This window comes from Ruditapes philippinarum, unplaced genomic scaffold (assembly GCF_026571515.1).
Source record: "Ruditapes philippinarum isolate M1 unplaced genomic scaffold, ASM2657151v2 ctg1688_1_1_1_1, whole genome shotgun sequence".
Taxonomy (NCBI): Eukaryota; Metazoa; Mollusca; class Bivalvia; order Venerida; family Veneridae; genus Ruditapes; species Ruditapes philippinarum.
Genome location: NW_026858155.1, coordinates 1 through 19,129, shown reverse-complemented (window position 1 = coordinate 19,129; position 19,129 = coordinate 1). Strand labels below are relative to the sequence as shown.

The window sequence follows — 19,129 nt, the reverse complement described above, 5'->3', positions numbered from 1 at the left end:
ATTGCGTTATATTTTATGTACGGGAACTACTTCTCTTCGTACAAAATAATAGATAATTTCGGTACCCCATATGAGGCCTCATAACTAAGGGTTATTCTATGTTTAGATAATGATGGAATTTCTATGATTTGTGTGATGAGCTGAATAGTGATGTGGAAAATTCAATTTTTTGGTGAGTGAGCGTAATAAAAAATAAATTTCAAGTTACTAGGATTTTTGTACGGGAACTGCTCGCATGCCAGTATAGCATATATATGGCTTTACATGGTTTTCAGCCAGGTTTTCTGAAACAATACTATTAAATAATTATAATCAATCAAGAAGTTGAGTCAACTCAAGGAGGTTCCAATATCACTCTTACATTACAAGATAAATTTTAATAAAATACATAAAAATTAACAAAAACAAGCCTTTATCTTAAGTATAGATTTCACATTGAATGCAGTAAGCACTCTATTAAGTATTAAATGAGATTTTCAGTTGATCAGATAATCTCATTGTGTGTACAGAGAAGATTTCTTTACCCAGAGATAGTGGAATTTTAAAGTTGTGAATTTCCCAGTTTAAGAATGATGGACTTAGGCACAAATGCAGCTATTTAATTTTACAGTAATGCATAAGTGTATAGTACATGTCCTGGTAAGAAATAACATTTTTTTGTGTGAGTTTGATGAATTCCTATATCAAGACACTTTCATTGAGCTTCCTATAGTATATTTATATAATATATTGTGACTTTTTTAGCTTAGTGCAATAACTCATTAACTCATATTGAATTTAGAAGAACTTATTCCATTACTGCACTAAGGTGACGAAATATACTGTAATATACTGTTTGCCTCTTTAACTTATAACATTTTGATATTGAAATCACTTATAAAAACAGTTCAGAGTTTCCAATTCAAAGTTGTAAAAGTTAATAAATAACTAAAGCATGATAAGTGTGAAAAGTATCCTTTCCATTTAAGCACATGTTTCAAAGTTACATTAAAGCAAATATATCTTTTATTCATTTGTTAAACACTTCACATTTACTTCAATGCCTGAATTATGAAAATTTGAACCAAACAAAATTGCTGAATAGATTTTTAAAAGGGATATGTTGTTGGAAAATTTATGAATATTGATTTTAAATCAGTTTACGTCAAATGTCATGTGTTGTACTATAGGGTGTATACTTTAATTCTGTCATTGAATGAATGAAATAGAATAAATTATATATACAAGACTGATAAATATTTGGCAAAAGAAAGTCTGTTATCTTATAAAAGGATGTGAAGTATAACCCCATGTGTAAAGATGTATTTAATATAACAGATGTTATTTACTGGATTTGATTATTTTTGTCTTTTTTTTTTCTGGAAGAAAATACATTTGTACTAGGAAATGTGGTTCTACAGTTAAAGGTATTCTAATTATGTTCTAAGTATATAAACAAATTTTTACATATATAAAATTATGAGGACTATTTTCAGACCGCCTAGCTGTCAGATTGTCACAGTACCACATTGAATTAATGAATACTAGCAGTTAGATACAAATGAGCCACACCATGACAAAACCAACATAGTGCATTTGCGACCAGCATGGATCCAGACCTGCCTGCGCTTCCGCACAGTCTGATCAGGATCCATGCTGTTCGCTATCAGTTTGTCTACTTGTAATACATACAGTTTGTAAGCGAACAGCATGGATCCTGATCAGACTGCGCTGATGCGCAGATTGGTCTTGATCCACGCTGGTCGCAAACACACCATGTTGGTTTTGTCATGGCACGGCTCAAATAAAGTCTTGCCTAAGTGATTACAAAGTTATACCCAGATAGCCGGTATATCCTTGCAGTTTTGTGACCTAGCTGTTTTAAATAAAGAACTGATTGTGTATAACTTGACATTGTGTTCACACAATTATATAATTATATATAATTATATATGTTCACATACATTAAATTTTTTTTATAAAGATTTGAACATTTAATGATGATTTCAGATATTTGAGATAGTTTATGGTTTAAAAAAATCTCTTCCAGGTCATGATTACTGAGTTTTCCTATAAGGTGAAAGGTTAAAAGGTCAAAGTGAGACTAGATGAGATAGAAATCATGACATCTGGTTCTAAATACACCCCTACAGAGCATTGGTATGTTCCGAAGACAGGGGACCGGTCCACTATTGGACAGAAGAAGATCGATGAGTTACAAAGACAGATATTGAAGATGGAAAATGATCGGAAAGATAGAGAACTGCTACGACAAAAACTTGACCGTCTTCAAGCTGTACAGGATGAGAAAAGAGAAGTGGAAGATAAAGTCTTGGTAAATATTTTAAATGTATATATTATGCTCAAATATGATATTTGAAAATAATGATAATTGCTACACAGTCTCTTTGTAAATATTAAGTATACATGTTTTTACTTCACACAAAGTAGATAACTACACTGTATACTTAATACCCTATACACTGTAAGTGAACACAAGGTAATAGTGTCATTAAAAAAATCTATCAGTTTTTCTTTAAGAAAGGACTAGCTTTTCTTGACTCATTATTAAAGGAACACAGGTTTCCATACAAAGATTTTACCTTCTTTTATTTAAATAAGACATTCAATAAGAATTAGACAAATTCAATAAGAATTTATACTTTATAAATGTATTATTATTTCAGGTCAGTTAAAGAATTAACAGTAAATTTATTCACATTTTCATATATTAACAGAAATTTACAATATTTTAAAAATTGTTTACATATGTTAGCTTTTATCTAATTATATTTGTATACACCTTTTACTCAAATAAAAGAGTGACATGCTCTAAATAAGTGTTTGACAAAGTCAAAAATTAATATTTGCATAAGATCATAGTTATTTGTTTCAAGATCTTGCAGGTTGCAAGTGGTACATTGCTCTTAATGGTGCACTGAGCATTTTTGCAGTTGTTAAAGTCTAACGACTGAAGTTGTCCCTCCCTTCCTAAATCCTTGAGTGATTATATTGATCCTGTGACATAGTGCACCATCGTCCTGGTGCCATTACTTGTTGATCTGGTTCAATGAATAGTGATGTCCCTCAGTGTTCCTTATTTTGTGGCTACTCATTAAAATTTCACAGAGAGTACAGTACATGTATATACATGAATGTTGTTGTATTTCAGGAAAGAAACAGTAGAAACAGCACACCCAGACTTCTACAAAGTGAGATGGAGAGATTGTATGGGAGAGACTCACATTTAGGTGAATGATTGTTAGAATATCTTGACTTGTTTTAGGCTAATACCCTTGTTCAATTTCGAACTGACCTCCTTTACAAATTTATGTGGTTGCAATGTTAAAATACTTAAATAAATCTGTCAACAGTGATACATGCCAATGACATTGGTGTGCAGACTGGTTTACAAGTTACTATTGCCTTTTGCCTTCAAATATTTATCATGTAAGCCTTTATCCAGCAGATTGTTTTAAATGGACTTAAATGTCCATAAGGTATAGATATCTATATGATAAATTGATGTTTATTCAACAGTAACTATTCTAGTAAGCCTGCATGGAAGTGCAGATTGGTCTGGTTCTATACTGGCAGATAGGAAAAAGTCTTGTTTACTTTTGATTCCTGCATTCTAAGGGCTATAAATCAATTATCTTATGATTTGGAATAAGTTTATTCCGTAACAGAAAAAAAGTTTGTGAATTTTTCATATTTTTATGTTAGTATGAGTATATTGTTAAATTTCCTAGAATTGCTCTTCACTGCAATGTATGATACCAAAATCATTGAACTGAGATGGTAATTTAAAAGTTGTATTGATATTACATTGTATTCTAATATAACAATCTGTTCCTCAGTCAGTATTTGAGCCGCGTCATGACAAAACCAACATAATGTGTTTGCGACCAGCATGGATCCAGACCAGCCTGCGCATCCGCACAGTCTGATCAGGATCCATGCTGTTCGCTTACCAACTCTATTACAAGTAGAGAAACTGATAGCGAACAACATGGATCCTGATCAGACTGCGCGGATGCGCAGGCTGGTCTGGATCCATGCTGGTCGCAAACGCATTACGTTGGTTTTGTCGTGACACGGCTCATTTATTTTATTGGATGTTTTCAGATAGGAACAACAGTCCTGGTCTAGATAGGAATGTTATAGAAACAGTGATACAGCATAGGACCAAAGAATTCTCACAAAAACAACAGGAGGCAGCTCTTAAAGCAAAGTATAACTTTTATGTTTTAAGTATTTACAATCACTAATGATTGAGTTAATCTTTTGCCCCACCTAACAACTGTTGGTTTGTATATAGGTGTTAATAATGCATTGAATTTTCTCATGTGAGTATGGTAGTCAGTTAGTATAAAGAAGATCATGCCTCATAATCACTAAGAACAGAGGTAGATCAGGATCAAAATCATTTGTTTATAAAACTTAAAATCGATTGTATTAGGCTAAAATTAAATGATACATAAAAAAGTAAACAATTGAAAAGAAACAAGCATATTTTGTGATAGAATTGAAGAATAATGATGCTTATTCTAAAATAATCAGATCAAAATAAGGATCAATTTTAGGATTAAGAAAAACCAAATTTTTTCTAAAATTTTATAAATATGCTATTTCAAGTCCACCTTTATCAAATTGGTTTTAAGTGGGTCAGGGCTTCCACATACAACAATTCAACTTACAGGAACACCTATGATTTTTTACATGACAAATTTTTTAAGATAAGGTCTGTACCAAAAACATTTGTGCAAAATTAAGATAAATTTCTCATTCTGTTTTTTTCCCCCAGAATAATCATTTTACCTGTATTATGCAAAATAACCAGAAAGAGTGAAGTCTTCAAACTTTTTGTGTCGCCTCTACGGAGTAGTGGCGACATATAGGGATCACTTCTCCGTCGTCTGTCTGTCCGTCTGTCTGTCTGTCCGTCCGTCTGTCTGTCCGTCCGTCACAAAACTTGTCCGGACTACCCCTCATAAACTACTGGTGCAATTTCATCCAAACTTTACAGGAATGATCAGTATCAAGTCTAGTTGTGCATATTGTCAGCATTTTCCGGTTCAATGATTTTTGTCAGAGTTATGGCCCTTTAATAATTTTTAATTTTAAAGTTTGTCCGGACTACTTCTCTTATACCACCAATGCAATTTCAATGAAACTTTACAGGATTGATCTGTAGCTCAAGTCCTTGGGCATATTGCAAGGGTTTTCCGGTTGAATGATTTTTGGCCGAGTTATGGCCCTTTGATAAAAAGGTGTTTTTTTCTGTGTGTTGCCAGATACACAAATAGCTTGTCCGGACTACTCCTCATAAACTACTGGTGCAATTTCATCCAAACTTTACAGGAATGATCAGTACCAAGTCTAGTTGTGCATATTGTCAGCATTTTCCGGTTCAATGATTTTTGTCAGAGTTATGGCCCTTTAATAATTTTTATTTTTAAAGTTTGTCCGGACTAGTTCTCTTATACCACTTATGCAATTTCAATGAAACTTAACAGGATTGATCTGTAGCTCAAGTCCTTGCGCATATTGCACGGGTTTTCCGGTTGAATGATTTTTGGCTGAGTTATGGCCCTTTGATAAAAAGGTGTTTTTTTTCTGTGTGTTGCCAGATACGCAAAAGCTTGTCCGGACTACTCCTCATAAGCTACTGGTGCAATTTTATCCAAACTTTACATGATTGATCAGTACCAAGTCTAGTTGTGCACTGTCCGTCTGTCACAAAATTTGTCCCAACATGAAATTGGCCATTATGAGGCGACACATGTGATTACTGATCGCTCTTGTTTATTAACTCAGATCGGGCTAAGGAAATACACTAAAAATTTATTTATTTATCATCTTTTGCATATATTTTGGTTTAAATGCCTCATTTGATTTGTGTAAGGTTTTCAAATTTTAAGCCTTTGGACTTTGGACAGCTTTTAAAATTCAACTGAATTAAGTAACTACTGAAATAATTAAAGTTAAAAGTGGATAATTTCATATTGAAATTCTAACAACAATGCTCTATATAAATTTTAATGTTGCTTATGAAGATTAAAAGTATAATATATAGTAACTACATGTACTTGGTATATTTGAACTTATCCAAATGGCTTGGTATATTTGAACTTATCCAAATGACTTAGGATATTTGAACGTATCCGAATTGCTTGGCATAATTGAACTTATCCAAATGGCTTGGTATATTTGAACTTATCCAAATGGCTTGGTATATTTGAACTTATCCAAATGGCTTGGTATATTTGAACTTATCCAAATGGCTTGGTATATGTGAACTTATCCAAATGGCTTGGTATTTTTAAACATATCCAAATGGCTTGGTATATTTAAACATATCCAAATGGCTTGGTATATTTGAACTTATCCAAATGGCTTGGTATATTTAAACTTATCCAAATGGCTTGGTATATTTGAACTTATCCAAATGGCTTGGTATATTTAAACTTATCCAAATGGCTTGGTATATTTGAACTTATCCAAATGGCTTGGTATATTTGAACTTATCCAAATGGCTTGGTATATTTAAACATATCCAAATGGCTTGGTATATTTAAACATATCCAAATGGCTTGGTATATTTGAACTTATCCAAATGGCTTGGTATATTTGAACTTATCTATAAGGAGGTATAAGTCAATCAGGGCCGGCAAAATCTGATTTTGACTTAACACTTGTCCGTTTTTATGTGAAGCATTTTTTAACTTGTTCGTATGATATTTACATAGTTAATTCTTGAAAATCTTCACTTGTCCATACAGGCTGTGGGACAACCTAGGCAATACAAACAATTGATTTTGCTGGCCCTGGTCAATTATCAATGATTCCTTGCATGTATTTTACAGGTACTTGGATAAAGAGCGACAACGTTTAGTAGAAGCTAGGAGACGTGTTGAGGAGCAGAGACGGGCATTACTAAACACGATGTCACCGACGGGTAAGCATGAAATATCATATCACAATGACAAATCTTTCTTGCCGTATGAACCGTATCATTTTTTTGAAAATAAAGAAGAACTAATACGTAATTCTTTATTTTTGCCGATAACAAAAGAATTTCCAAAAACTGACAACTGGAAATTGAAAGTGAAGTTTGTGCCAATGCCTATTGAGGATAGTGATATATGGAATAAATACAAGGAGAAGATAGTAAATGAAGAAGAGCATGAGGTAGACGAAGCAGTGAAGGCATTTCAAAGTTTTACAGAAAATAAACACCATTCTCAAAAACCTGCATATCCCAAAGTTCGCTATGTTCCTCAGTTCACAGCAGATAATGAAAATTGGCATTCTGCCAAACATCAGTCTAGGACTCATGCTAACTATAAGGACTATGTCTTGAGAAGTAAAATGAAAAACTTTGGATTAAGTCGTTCAGCGGACGATTTTCGTGAATCTTTCAAATTTGTTTCTATGCATGACGGGTATAGGACTCCAAAACATCGAGACAAGAAAATAAAAACAATACAGGATATACATGTAGGTCAGATAGAAAATAGTTCTTTGAATCAACATAGACAAAACGGTCAAGGTCAGGATTTTACCAGGAAACTTAAAGTTAAGTTTCGACCAATGCCTTCATTTGGAGAACCATATAGACCTAAAAATAATGGACCATACTGGATAGAATGAACAATGTGACATTTTTAGAAATATTCCACTACACTGTGAGAAGTTCATTTATATAAACGACACCATGGTAAAGAATCCTATTAATGAATTCAGTATTTCAGATGTGTAAGGGGGCAGGGGGGGGAGGGGGGTAGAAACTATTTCTTAAGAATTGAAGGAACTCCACTGAGACCCATAAGTCTAAAAATCCTAGAATTTGAATTTCGTACATAGTTCATCTGGGACACATAAAACAGAATTATATGCAAAAGATAATTAAATAGTATACTCAGAAATAAATTGAAAATCATATCCCTGTGCTATTCATAGCTGGATTTTAGTGTAAAGTGTTACAATCTTCAGTCATTTTTCACAATTAGGATAATAATTCTTGAAAAAAATAGAGTGAATGTTTTGATATTTTGGCAATTTGTTGTTATTGTTAGGAGAATATAATGTAACTTGTGTTAGCTGTAAATATTATAACACAGTATCAGAATGCTCAGGACATTCTAAGATTTAATATAAAAGATCAGGCAAGTTCAATTCAAGATTTTAATAGTACTGAAATGGTTTCTGTGAATTTAAGCATGTAATTTGTTTTAACCCTGTATTTGTAGACATTATAATAAGCTGTTGTCTGCAAATGAACACATACTTTCACTTTGAATTAGAAATGATATAAGGCACAGTGTAGAATTTCTATATTTTTTAGATTTTAAACACTGAACTTTTTGAGACATTATATACATATCATGTGTTGTTTTTTTTAAACAGTTTATCTTATTCTTATAATGTTGTTTATGATGCTGTCTTGCCTAGGCCAACATTATAAAGACAGACCAGCTTTCCCCTATAAAATTAGATTTTAATTCATTTTTTAAGAAGGGCAGGTCCATTGTACAATGTAGGAAATTGAAATGTTAGAGTAAGATCACATCTGCACATCTTTCCGGGTAGTGGACAAGCACAATGTGCCCTTGATGTGCAAGTGGGAGCTAGTATAGTATTGTATACTTTGTTGAGAGCTGCTGTGTTTCAATATTTTCCTGTTGTTTTAGTTGATATAAATTTATTTTAGTTTGATTGTGTTGGAATCAGAGTCACTCAAATCTGTTCCTGGAACCAGCCAGTTCTAAGCTATGAGTGTAAAGTTTCTTGCTCAAGGAAACAACGGCTTGCCCGTGACGGGATTTGAACCTACATGGTTGGTGCACAAATGATAAGAAACTATTTACTTGAGTCAGTCAGCCACAGAGCACACCAACGCCCCTTGTTACTTTGATCTTAGTTATTGATTATATTATATAATGTGCCAGTATTATAAAATGTCAACTTGGATAGTTATTAATAGATGTTATGTTTGTACCATTAGATATTTATTGTTCAATAAAATTGTTATGAATTTTATTGTGTTGATTTGTTGTCCTCCTATTATAAAGTATATATTGGTCATCTACTATTTTTCCTAAAGTTTGTATTTTAGCACAGTCAGTAGCACATTATTGACACTTGGTAAGACTCTGGTAGAAGTAGCTTCAGAATTTTAGTTTTACATCCCTGATAATTACAAATGGACAGATTCAAAATCAAAGCAAAATGAATCCAAATTCAAAAAGTCAGCAAGAAAAAATATCTAGTGATAGATTCCTGCATTTTCCCACCTATTTAACAGGAATTCATTATTGTAAATTTTACTTTTTAAGTGGATATCTTTCTTTGCTATGGCATGTCATAATTATAGGAATGAAAAACTGTTGTCATTTCCTGATGTGAAAAATATTCTTTAAGAAGTAATAATATCACAGTACATGTATTTCAATTTTATATAAATGCACTTTTCATTATGGCCTTGAACTTTGACATTTCTTATTTGCATAAAATTTAAATATTCATTATAATTTAAATTTACATATTATATCAAGTCAATGACTTCTATAATATTGTCTCCTTATTGCAGTAACAGGTTAACTCATATTGAATTTTTAATAGGACTTACCCTGTTACTGCACTAAGGGGATGAGATATTGATTTATAGATTATTGAACGTTTAATGGTAGAAAACCACTGACATTGATGATTTATTCATTCAAGTTTTCTATAGAACCTTTTTGAAATGGATTTTTAATAGCATATTATGAACAAATGTTGAATAGATTTTAAATTGAATTTTACACATTTTTTTTTTTACACATACAATGAAAAGATTTGATATTGAATGAAGAGTAGTGTACATGCTTCTTTATTTATATCGTGTTACTTCAGTCTTCCACTAGGAGTTGTAGCTTGTTCTCCTGCTTTAAAAAGAGATGTTTTTCTTTTATCATGCTTGTTTAAAATCAATATTGTTAATAATAAGATATAAACATGGTAAACATGTAAACATTTGGCTTGTTTACTTCAATCATTTACAGTTTATTTTAATGTCTATTTTTTGTATGGTAGATGTATTTACTATTTACTTTTGTTGAAAGTACTGTAAATAAATTTTATTCAGTTTAAATTGAAAAGAGTATGATGTTTTATTGCAATATTGGACCAAGTTTTAATCATATTCTTTTGAAGGCTCCCTATAGTTGTCTAACGTTAGTTTTATAAAAAAAATTGATATTAATAAAACTACACCTTGTTGTTGTTGTGTGTAAATTTCAAGTATGTAAAACATGAAGATTCTGAAACTTAACATTTCAGATGGTATAGTTTACGTGATTACAATTAAACACTTCAAGCCTTAAAAGAAGTGATCACCTGTTTTCAAGTCATTGAAGTAACATATTTAGGACCAATAGGCAAATAATATTGTTGTATCTTAAATGTTGTGTTCTTTTCTACCTATAATGCTGGCAATCAGAATAGTTCTATAACATCATGATTGCCAAGGCAGCTTTTTTGAAAAAAATTGTGGTGGCTTCATGATATATGTCAAAATGCACAATAAGCCCCTAGAATATTGAAAAGAAAGATCAAAGGTGAGCACACCCTATGACCTGCATAGAAAATGGATACCACTTTGAGTAAGCTCTGGTGACCTTTGACCTAGTAGATTAGAATTAAATGAAGGTCGAAATGTAAATATTAAGGTGGAAATGTAAATGTTAAGATGTCAATAATTTCAAATATTTTTTTTAAAAATGTATAAACTGAAGAAGAGTGTACTCTTTGTTTTTTACAGAGCAGAGACCCATAGATCCGGGGCCATCAGGGAAGCCAGCACAAGGGGTAGACTCTTACATAAAGTCCACAGTGGAAGCACTGCCACAGGCTATGGATAAAATATGGAAAATCAGGTTAGATATAAAATACCTTTTACCTTGGTTATAATGGTTGCTTCAAAATATCTAAGTTCTTCTTAATTTTGATTTTTTTGCATTAAGAGCATCATATTATTTTGTTTCTGCATAAACGACAATATTGCATTGGTAATTATCCAAGAGATTAAATGGTTTTACTGCTTATGTTGTTTATTCCATCAAGTGTAACACTGGTTATGTTAATGTGTAAAGCAATATTTCTCTCAGCCCATTTGTCAACTTTGAACACACATTATAAGTATTATTACATTATAAAGTACACAAAAATAGTACAAGAAAATAAGTTGTTACACTCTGGGTAGATTCAAGTCCTGAATCAGATCCCATCCAAGTCACACATATGCACCATTTTTAGTATCAATTGCATTTTGTTCTTGTTTGAAGATGAAAGTTTGAAGTTAGTCAGCAATCAATATAGAGCCTGATCAGACCAGATGGATGTACAACGCTACCTGGCTGTACATTATGGCAATGTCTGTCATCCCATGGTTCCTGAGCAGGTTAATGCTTGTAGGTATTATTTTGACCTGAAACCATGCCAGAGAAATGATACATGAATAATGATGGCTGTTTTTGTTGATGATAAAGCGTTATTATTATTTCAGGGAGGATTTGCAGTCCCATTATAACTACTACAAGAAACCTTACAATGGAGAGCTGGGCTTGTCCAGTTATCAGCCATGGCAGATACAAGATTATTTCATGGTATGTTTTAAAAATATTTAAATAAATTATGATGTTTAAATCATCCTGAAATGTACCTGCATATAGTCAACAAAATTGTAATCCAGAATCCACATTTAATCTTGAAGTTAAACATGTACTGTCAGAGGTTACAGCATGTTTTTTGTGGTTTTTTTTCTAAATTATTTAACATGTTTTATAAACACTGGAAAATTCATGATAAGTAGGGATGGCAACAAGTAACCGGTTAACCGAGTACTCGATCGAACGTCCGAATATCGGTTAACAAAATTGATATTCGATCACTCGGAAAAAATATATAATTTCTATTTTGTTTGCGATTTTGAAAGATAAGTGTATCCAATTAGTTCCAAAATTCGGAGATGTACATGTATCTTCATTAATACCTGTTAAATGCAATCAAAATATCCTTGCAGAGGTTTGAAAATGATATTGTAAATTTAACAAGGCAATGCGCATGGGATTGAACACCTGTGTCGCTTACGTCATCCAGCCTCTTTTGCCATTTAATTACCTCAAATTGTGCATTAATTAAAACGTTGTAAAATACAATGTTGTTGAGTTAACTTTAATTAATTTGTTTAGTTACCTCCCTTGCAGTCCCATATACGTATATATAGTTACGAATTCTATGAATTTAAATAGAAAACAAAAGTAGCATGCAGACAGTGTTGATATTGTGTGATAAAACTTTGAAGATCATTGGAAATCATCTGAGTAATCGAGTACTCGATCGGAAAAATGACCAAGTACTTGAGTACATGTATTAATTTTGGTGTTTGTTGCCATCCCTAATAATAAGGGTCACAGATAATAAGGAAACCCGACAAAATGTTACAACTTGGGTACAATGTATCATGTAATAGTGTATAAATAATTGTTATAACTGTTTAACATTTTTGTTTCAGAGTCGGGATATAGTGAACGATGTTGTAGAAGACTTCCTCAACCTTTATTTTGTACATGATGATGTAGTGGAGAAAGGCACATACAAGTATGTCATAGGTTTATGTAATTGTGAAATATTTGTAAACAAAATAACTTTGATATGAAAAAGTAAGAAAACTCTCTTACTGTCCTCAGGGCTTTCAAAAAGAATTCTATTTGAAAGACCCTGCTGTCCTTAATATTTATTATCCATGAACAAATGAAATTTAGGAATTCAAGTTACTTGATATATAGATTGTTCCTCTAGTTCAGTCAGGTGTATGGAAATAGAATGAGTGAGTTAAGAGTCCAGGGCAAGGCAAAGGTCTTCCCAGAATTTTATTTGGCAACAATATGTTTGATAATATTTGTATGCCACCAAATTCTTTTTCTTGTGGAAATTTGGAAGACATGTGGCAAAAACTTTTAACTATAAACCTAAAAGTAAATGCTTTCTGATCCAATTGAAATACTGCTAAACTGATGCTAATCTCAACAGAATAAAACAAAGAGGTAACTAAGATGGAAGATAATAGAAATACAATTTGATTAGTGAACTAATTTCAAGAAAACAAATTAATGATCAATATTGTTAACTGAGCTTGAAGGTCAGAATGCTTGTGTTGTATTTGCCAAAGCACTCATATTTCATTGTTCTTTAAGTTTTATACAGAATTGTATTTGTAATGCCCCCGCCATGTAATGGCCGGGGCATATAGTGTTACCCTGTTCCGTCATTCCGTCCTTCCGTCATTCTGTCATTCCGTCATCATCAGTTTCCATTCATTATCTTAGTAACGGTTGCACACATTTGACATATGGATATGTCATGAGAAAATACAGGTCAAGTTTCGAACATGGTCATGGTTCGATGATTTTTGGCAGGGTTATGCCCCTTTTACTTGAAAATAATATGAAATTTTCAGTTTCCGTTCATTATCTCCCCAACAGTACAACACATTCAACTCAAACTTAACATATGGATATGTCTTGAGAAAATACAGGTCAAGTTCGAATTTGGTCATGGTTCGATGATTTTTGGCAGAGTTATGCCCCTTTTACTTTGAAAATAATATGAAATTTTCAGTTTCTGTTTATAATCTCCCCAACGGTACAACACATTCAACTCAAATTTGACATATGGATATGTTTTTGGAATGCCCAGGCCAAGTTCAAATTTGGTCATGGTTCAATGATTTTTGGCAGAGTAATGCCCCTTTCACTTTGAAAATAATATGAAATTTACAGTTTCTGTTCATTATCTACCCAACAGTGTTAGATATTCAACTCAAATTTGACATATGGATATGTCAAAGGAAATGGCAGGTCAAGTTGGAATTTGGTCATGGTTCTATGATTTTTTGGCAAAGTTATGTCCCTTTCACTTTGAAAATAATATAGATACATCTTAGGAATAAGCAGTTTAAGTTTGAATTTGGTCGTGGTTCAGTGATTTTGGACAAACTTATCTTTCCTGAATTTTGGAAAATTTTTGAACTTTCAGTTTCAGCACTCATACTTTAGTGGAAATGTATGTAGCCATTATTTTGGCTACAAATATGCAATATGCTATTTTCAAAAGGTTAAGACTGAATAATTTCAGTGCCTTGAACATTGTATGAAAATGGTTTGTGTTAACATTGAAAAGTTTTAAGAGCTTTGAACTTAAAATGAAAAAAATAATTTGTGCAAACAAATTTGGAACTAAATATTATAACATCTCAAATTTTGACTGCATGCGGGGGCATCCGTGGCATGATGACACATTTCTAGTTTAAAATATAATGAGAACTGCAATTCAAAACATAAATTTTTTTCATTATAAGAGCAGACATTAACTTATTTAGTTGATGTTATCCTAAATTTTATGGTAAGGACTGAGTAATAAATGTTATGACAATTTTAGAGCCATGTTGGAGGAGGAGAAGGTGTGGATGCAGAGACAATCAGAGTCTATAGCAGAGAAAAGAGCAGTACATCTTATTGCAGAGGATATACAACTAGATGTAACTTGTTCATTTTCTCATATTGTATCTGCGTTAAAGCTTTTCATAGATGTCATAAAATTTTAACTTACACCCAAGGAGAACAGCTATAATTTGTAGGTACCATAGGTATTGTGAGGCAAGCCTGTACATCCATGTAATATGAACCTACTCTTTATTACTGTACTGCTGATCAATTTTACTCCTAATATGTTTATGATTTTGATATCCTTTGAAGTAATATTTAACAATTTTATACTCAAAATGGGGCATGAACGTTATATAAAGTGAGTATGTTACAAGTTAAAATCAGCATATAACATCATTGAAAATATATCATTCTGGCACTTTCATGTATTATTTTTCCCCAGGAGTAATGTTGTTTAATATCTCTCACTTGAACTTGTGTTATCTCAGGTGACAGCAGACATGACAGATGAAGTTATAAAGGAGATGTATCATATGTATGGTACCTTCAAAAATATGACAGATTCCATGTTAATGGCTGAAGCAGAGGTTTGTTCTCTATTTAGCTCACCTGTCACAAAGTGATATGCTGGGCTTTTGTGATCGCTTTTCGTCCCTCGGTCGTCCATTCATAAACTTTTACATTTAACGACATCTCCTCATAAACCGCAGAGCCAATTTCATCCAAACTTCTCAGGAATGTTCCTGTGGTAGTCAACTTTAGAAATTGTTCAAAGAATTTAATCCATGCAAAACTCTCCAGGTTGCTATGGCAATCAACAGAAAAAACTTAAAAAATCTTATTTTAAAAAATCCTAAGAGCTAGAGTTTAGATACTAGGCACGAAATATTTTCTAGTGAGTGTTTACCAAGTTTGTTCAAATAAAAGTCCTGGGGTCAAAATAGGCTCTGCCAGGGTGGGGGGGATCATACTTTTTCCATGACTGTGTATAGTAAAAACTTTAAAAATCTTCTTTTAAAAACCCCAAAGAGCTAGAGATTTAATATTCATCATGAAACATCTACTAATGGGTGTCTGCCAAATTTTTTCAAATAAAAGCCCTTGGGTTAAGATTGACCCCGCCCGGGAGGCTATATACAGGTGAGCGATTTCAGGGTAATCATGGCCCTCTTGTTGTTAAATTTTGTATGAATGGACATGCTACTTGCTTGCTGTTCTGTGATGTCTATTATAAATTCAGGACATGTTTTTTGCTTGTCATTATTTGTGATTGTCTGTAACTAATTCAGGACCCCCCACTTGTGGCTGTGGGGTTGTTAATTTTCGAGGCATCTGAGAATTTCAGCCACCATTTATCCCTGTGTGATTGTAAGAGGCAACTGAATGGGTTCAAATTACTAGAGTCTATGCAAGTGAGGTAGTTTTGACCCCTGGTGTTGTGTAAAGTTTGTAACACTCGGGGGGGGGGGGGGGGGTTAGCCAAAATCATCTTTCCTATCATCTTTCCTGTTTAAGGGACCTAAACATAAAAAAAACAATTCAGGACATGCTATTTTCTGGTTCTTTGTGATTGTTTGGTACAAATTCAGGACATGTTATTCGCTTGTTGTTTTCTTATTTCCTGTTACAAATTCAGGAATATCTTGATCTGAAACTTGTATTTAGATATCTTGGATTTTACTATAAAGAATCACACTTTGTGCTTCAGGGCCTTGTGAGTACCTGGTCTTGCTAAATACAAGTTCCATATCAATATAATCCTATGATTACCCTAAATCTGTCAACAATACAAACAATATTGATGTTAACAGTCAATATTTTTCTGTCAATCAACTATTTATACATATTTTTAAGAAAGTCAGTAATATTAACTTAAGTGAATTTCTAGATATTATGAAAATTCACCCAAAACATATACAGAACTAGGTGTCCATGTCTCACAACTATGCTTTTGTTACATAATGAACATACTTCATAACAGTGATAAGAAGAAATAAATCATGCACTTTGCATTAAAAAAAAAAAGACATGTCATAATTGTATGAACAGAATAATTATGTTTTTACTGAAATTATTTAAACAGGTATTAAAGTGAATTATAGACAAATAATTTTAAGTATTTCTTGATACATTGATCATGTTTTGGCGATTCATGTCATCGGACATCTATTTTATACTATCATTGATATGCTTTGCACTGAATAACAGCAGCTGTAGATTACACTATTATAAAACTAATTTTCAGATGATCTCAACAGGGAAGGATACAGAGAGGGACCCGAGTGAGCGTGCCTTCAATATGGTCACTAAAGCTTATTTTGGTGTGAAAGAAAATAGAAATAGGCACAGGTGAAAGAATAATTGTAACATTTTAATTTTTGTTGTTTTTTTTTTACCCATAATTTCAAACAACAAGCCTCTTTTGCCAATGCCAATTTCATAATGTCTAAATTTGCTGCATGTTGGGAAGTTTATTGCCCAATGCACATTGCTTTTCAAGTTTAGGGTCTCGTCAGCTTCCTCATCTCTGCTGATGTAACTGGACATTATACATGTTTTGATGACCATTCAGTTAAAGAGTCATTTGAGCCGTGCCATGACAAAACCAACATAGTGCGTTTGCGACCAGCATGGATCCAGACCAGCAGGCGCATCCGTGCAGTCTGATCAGGATCCATGCTGTTCGCTATCAGTTTCTATACTTGATTAAGGGTTTGTAAGCGAACAGCATTGATCCTGATCAGACTGCGCGGATGCGCAGGCTGGTCTGGATCCATGCTGGTCGCAAACGCATTATGTTGGTTTTGTCATGGCGCGGCTCATATGTGATTATGTCATTGACAATACAAAATTCAGAATTCAAAGTAAGATATGCTCATTTTATGAATAAAGCATGGAAAGTGTTTAAAAACAACTTATCTTAAAATTTATTGTTCATTTAACTAGATACAAATGTAGATTTTCTTAAAGTATTGTGTACTTGATACTCAGGCAGAAAAATGGCATAATAATCAGTAAATTTATTACTTTTTGTGGAAATCTTTAACAAAGAATATTTGATTTTAGGGATGATATTTGGGGTCACTCTCAGTATGCTCAAAACAAGGTGAAGAAACGTAAGATTACTAGAAAAGCTGGAGGAGAAGTTGTTGAGGAAGTGGAGGAGGTGGAGGAAGAGGAGGAGGAGTAAGTACTGCACTGCCTTGTTACACTGTTTCAAAGTTTCATGTACATTCAGATGATTATTTCAATTAATGTACCTAAGCTATACATTTCAGATGATTATTTCCAGTTTCATGTACCTAAGCTATACATTTCAGATGATTATTTCCAGTTTCATGTACCTAAGCTATACATTTCTGATGATTATATCAATGTTTCATGTGTTTTGAAGTTAATTCAATCCAATATAATACATTAACACTAAAGATGACATATGATTTTAACATTAACCAGTTAATCATTTTTAGCTCGACTATTCGAAGAATATGAGAGCTATTGTAGTCGCCCCGGCGTCGGCGTCAGCGTCCGCGTCGGCGTCTGCGTTGGTTAAAGTTTTTTGTAAAGTCAAATATCTCATTTATTACTTTAGATATTCAATTGAAACTTACAATACTTATTTATAGTAACAAGGTACATCAGATTGACAAGTGGGATAACTCTGCCTACAATATTGACAGAATTATGCCCCTTTTTAACTTAGAACTTTTGGTTAAAGTTTTTTGTAAAGTCAAATATCTCAATTATTGCTTGAGATATTCAATTGAAACTTACAATACTTATTTATAGTAACAATGTACATCAGATTGACAAGTTGGATAACTCTGCCTACAATATTGACAGAATTATGCCCCTTTTTAACTTAGAACTTTTGGTTAAAGTTTTTTGTAAAGTCAAATATCTCAATTATTGCTTGAGATATTCAATTGAAACTTACAATACTTACTTATAGTAACAAGGTTCATCAGATTGACAAGTTGGATAACTATGCCTACAATATTGACAGAATTATGCTCCTTTGGAACTTAGAAATTTTGGTTAAAGTTTATTTGTAAAGTCAAATATCTCAATTATTGCTTGAGATATTCAATTGAAATTTAAAATACTTTTTTATAGTAACAATGTACATCAGTTTGCAAAATTGCAATACTCTGCCTGCAATATTTGCAGAATTATTTGCCCCTTTGAAACTTAGAAATTTTGGTTAAACGTTAAAGGTCTTCAAAGATATTTACTTGAAACTTTACACATGCACTTAGGGTCATAATTGGAGGGTCATACTATGAAGCACTTAAAATAGTCGAGCATGCTGTCCTAACGACAGCTCTTGTTAAGTTGCTAATTAAATGTACATATAATACCATACATGTACCTTTCACTTACAATACATGTGTTTTCCATATAACAGAGCACATTAATAATTGGTAAGTATATTGCACAATATGTTTATAGAGAAAGAACATATTCATGCTTATTTCTACACACTTTCTTCCTTGGGCAATGGATTATAGAATATTATAGTCTCTTATTATTGCTATATTTAGCTTTCCAAATACATGTAGTCACTTTACTGAAAGTTTAAGTAGAAGGAATATGCATCAAATTTGATAATATGGTACTTCAAAAACATTTCCAAACTTTAACTGAATTTTCTGTCA

At 32.6% G+C, this 19,129-nt stretch overlaps 1 protein-coding gene across 1 annotated transcript; it reads left to right on the top strand.

The window, feature by feature from the left end:
* Window positions 1-1,159: 1,159 nt before the first annotated feature.
* LOC132752305 (uncharacterized) lies at window positions 1,160-17,657 on the top strand (the record flags this gene model as incomplete). The annotated part of the gene is given in 12 exon segments (XM_060742615.1): window positions 1,160-1,406; window positions 2,030-2,314; window positions 3,152-3,230; window positions 4,108-4,213; window positions 6,849-6,940; window positions 10,787-10,901; window positions 11,531-11,630; window positions 12,539-12,624; window positions 14,464-14,563; window positions 14,960-15,058; window positions 16,717-16,820; window positions 17,538-17,657. Coding segments are annotated over 11 exon segments (1,214 nt in total), but the record flags the coding sequence as incomplete, so codon positions are not given.
* Window positions 17,658-19,129: the final 1,472 nt, after the last annotated feature.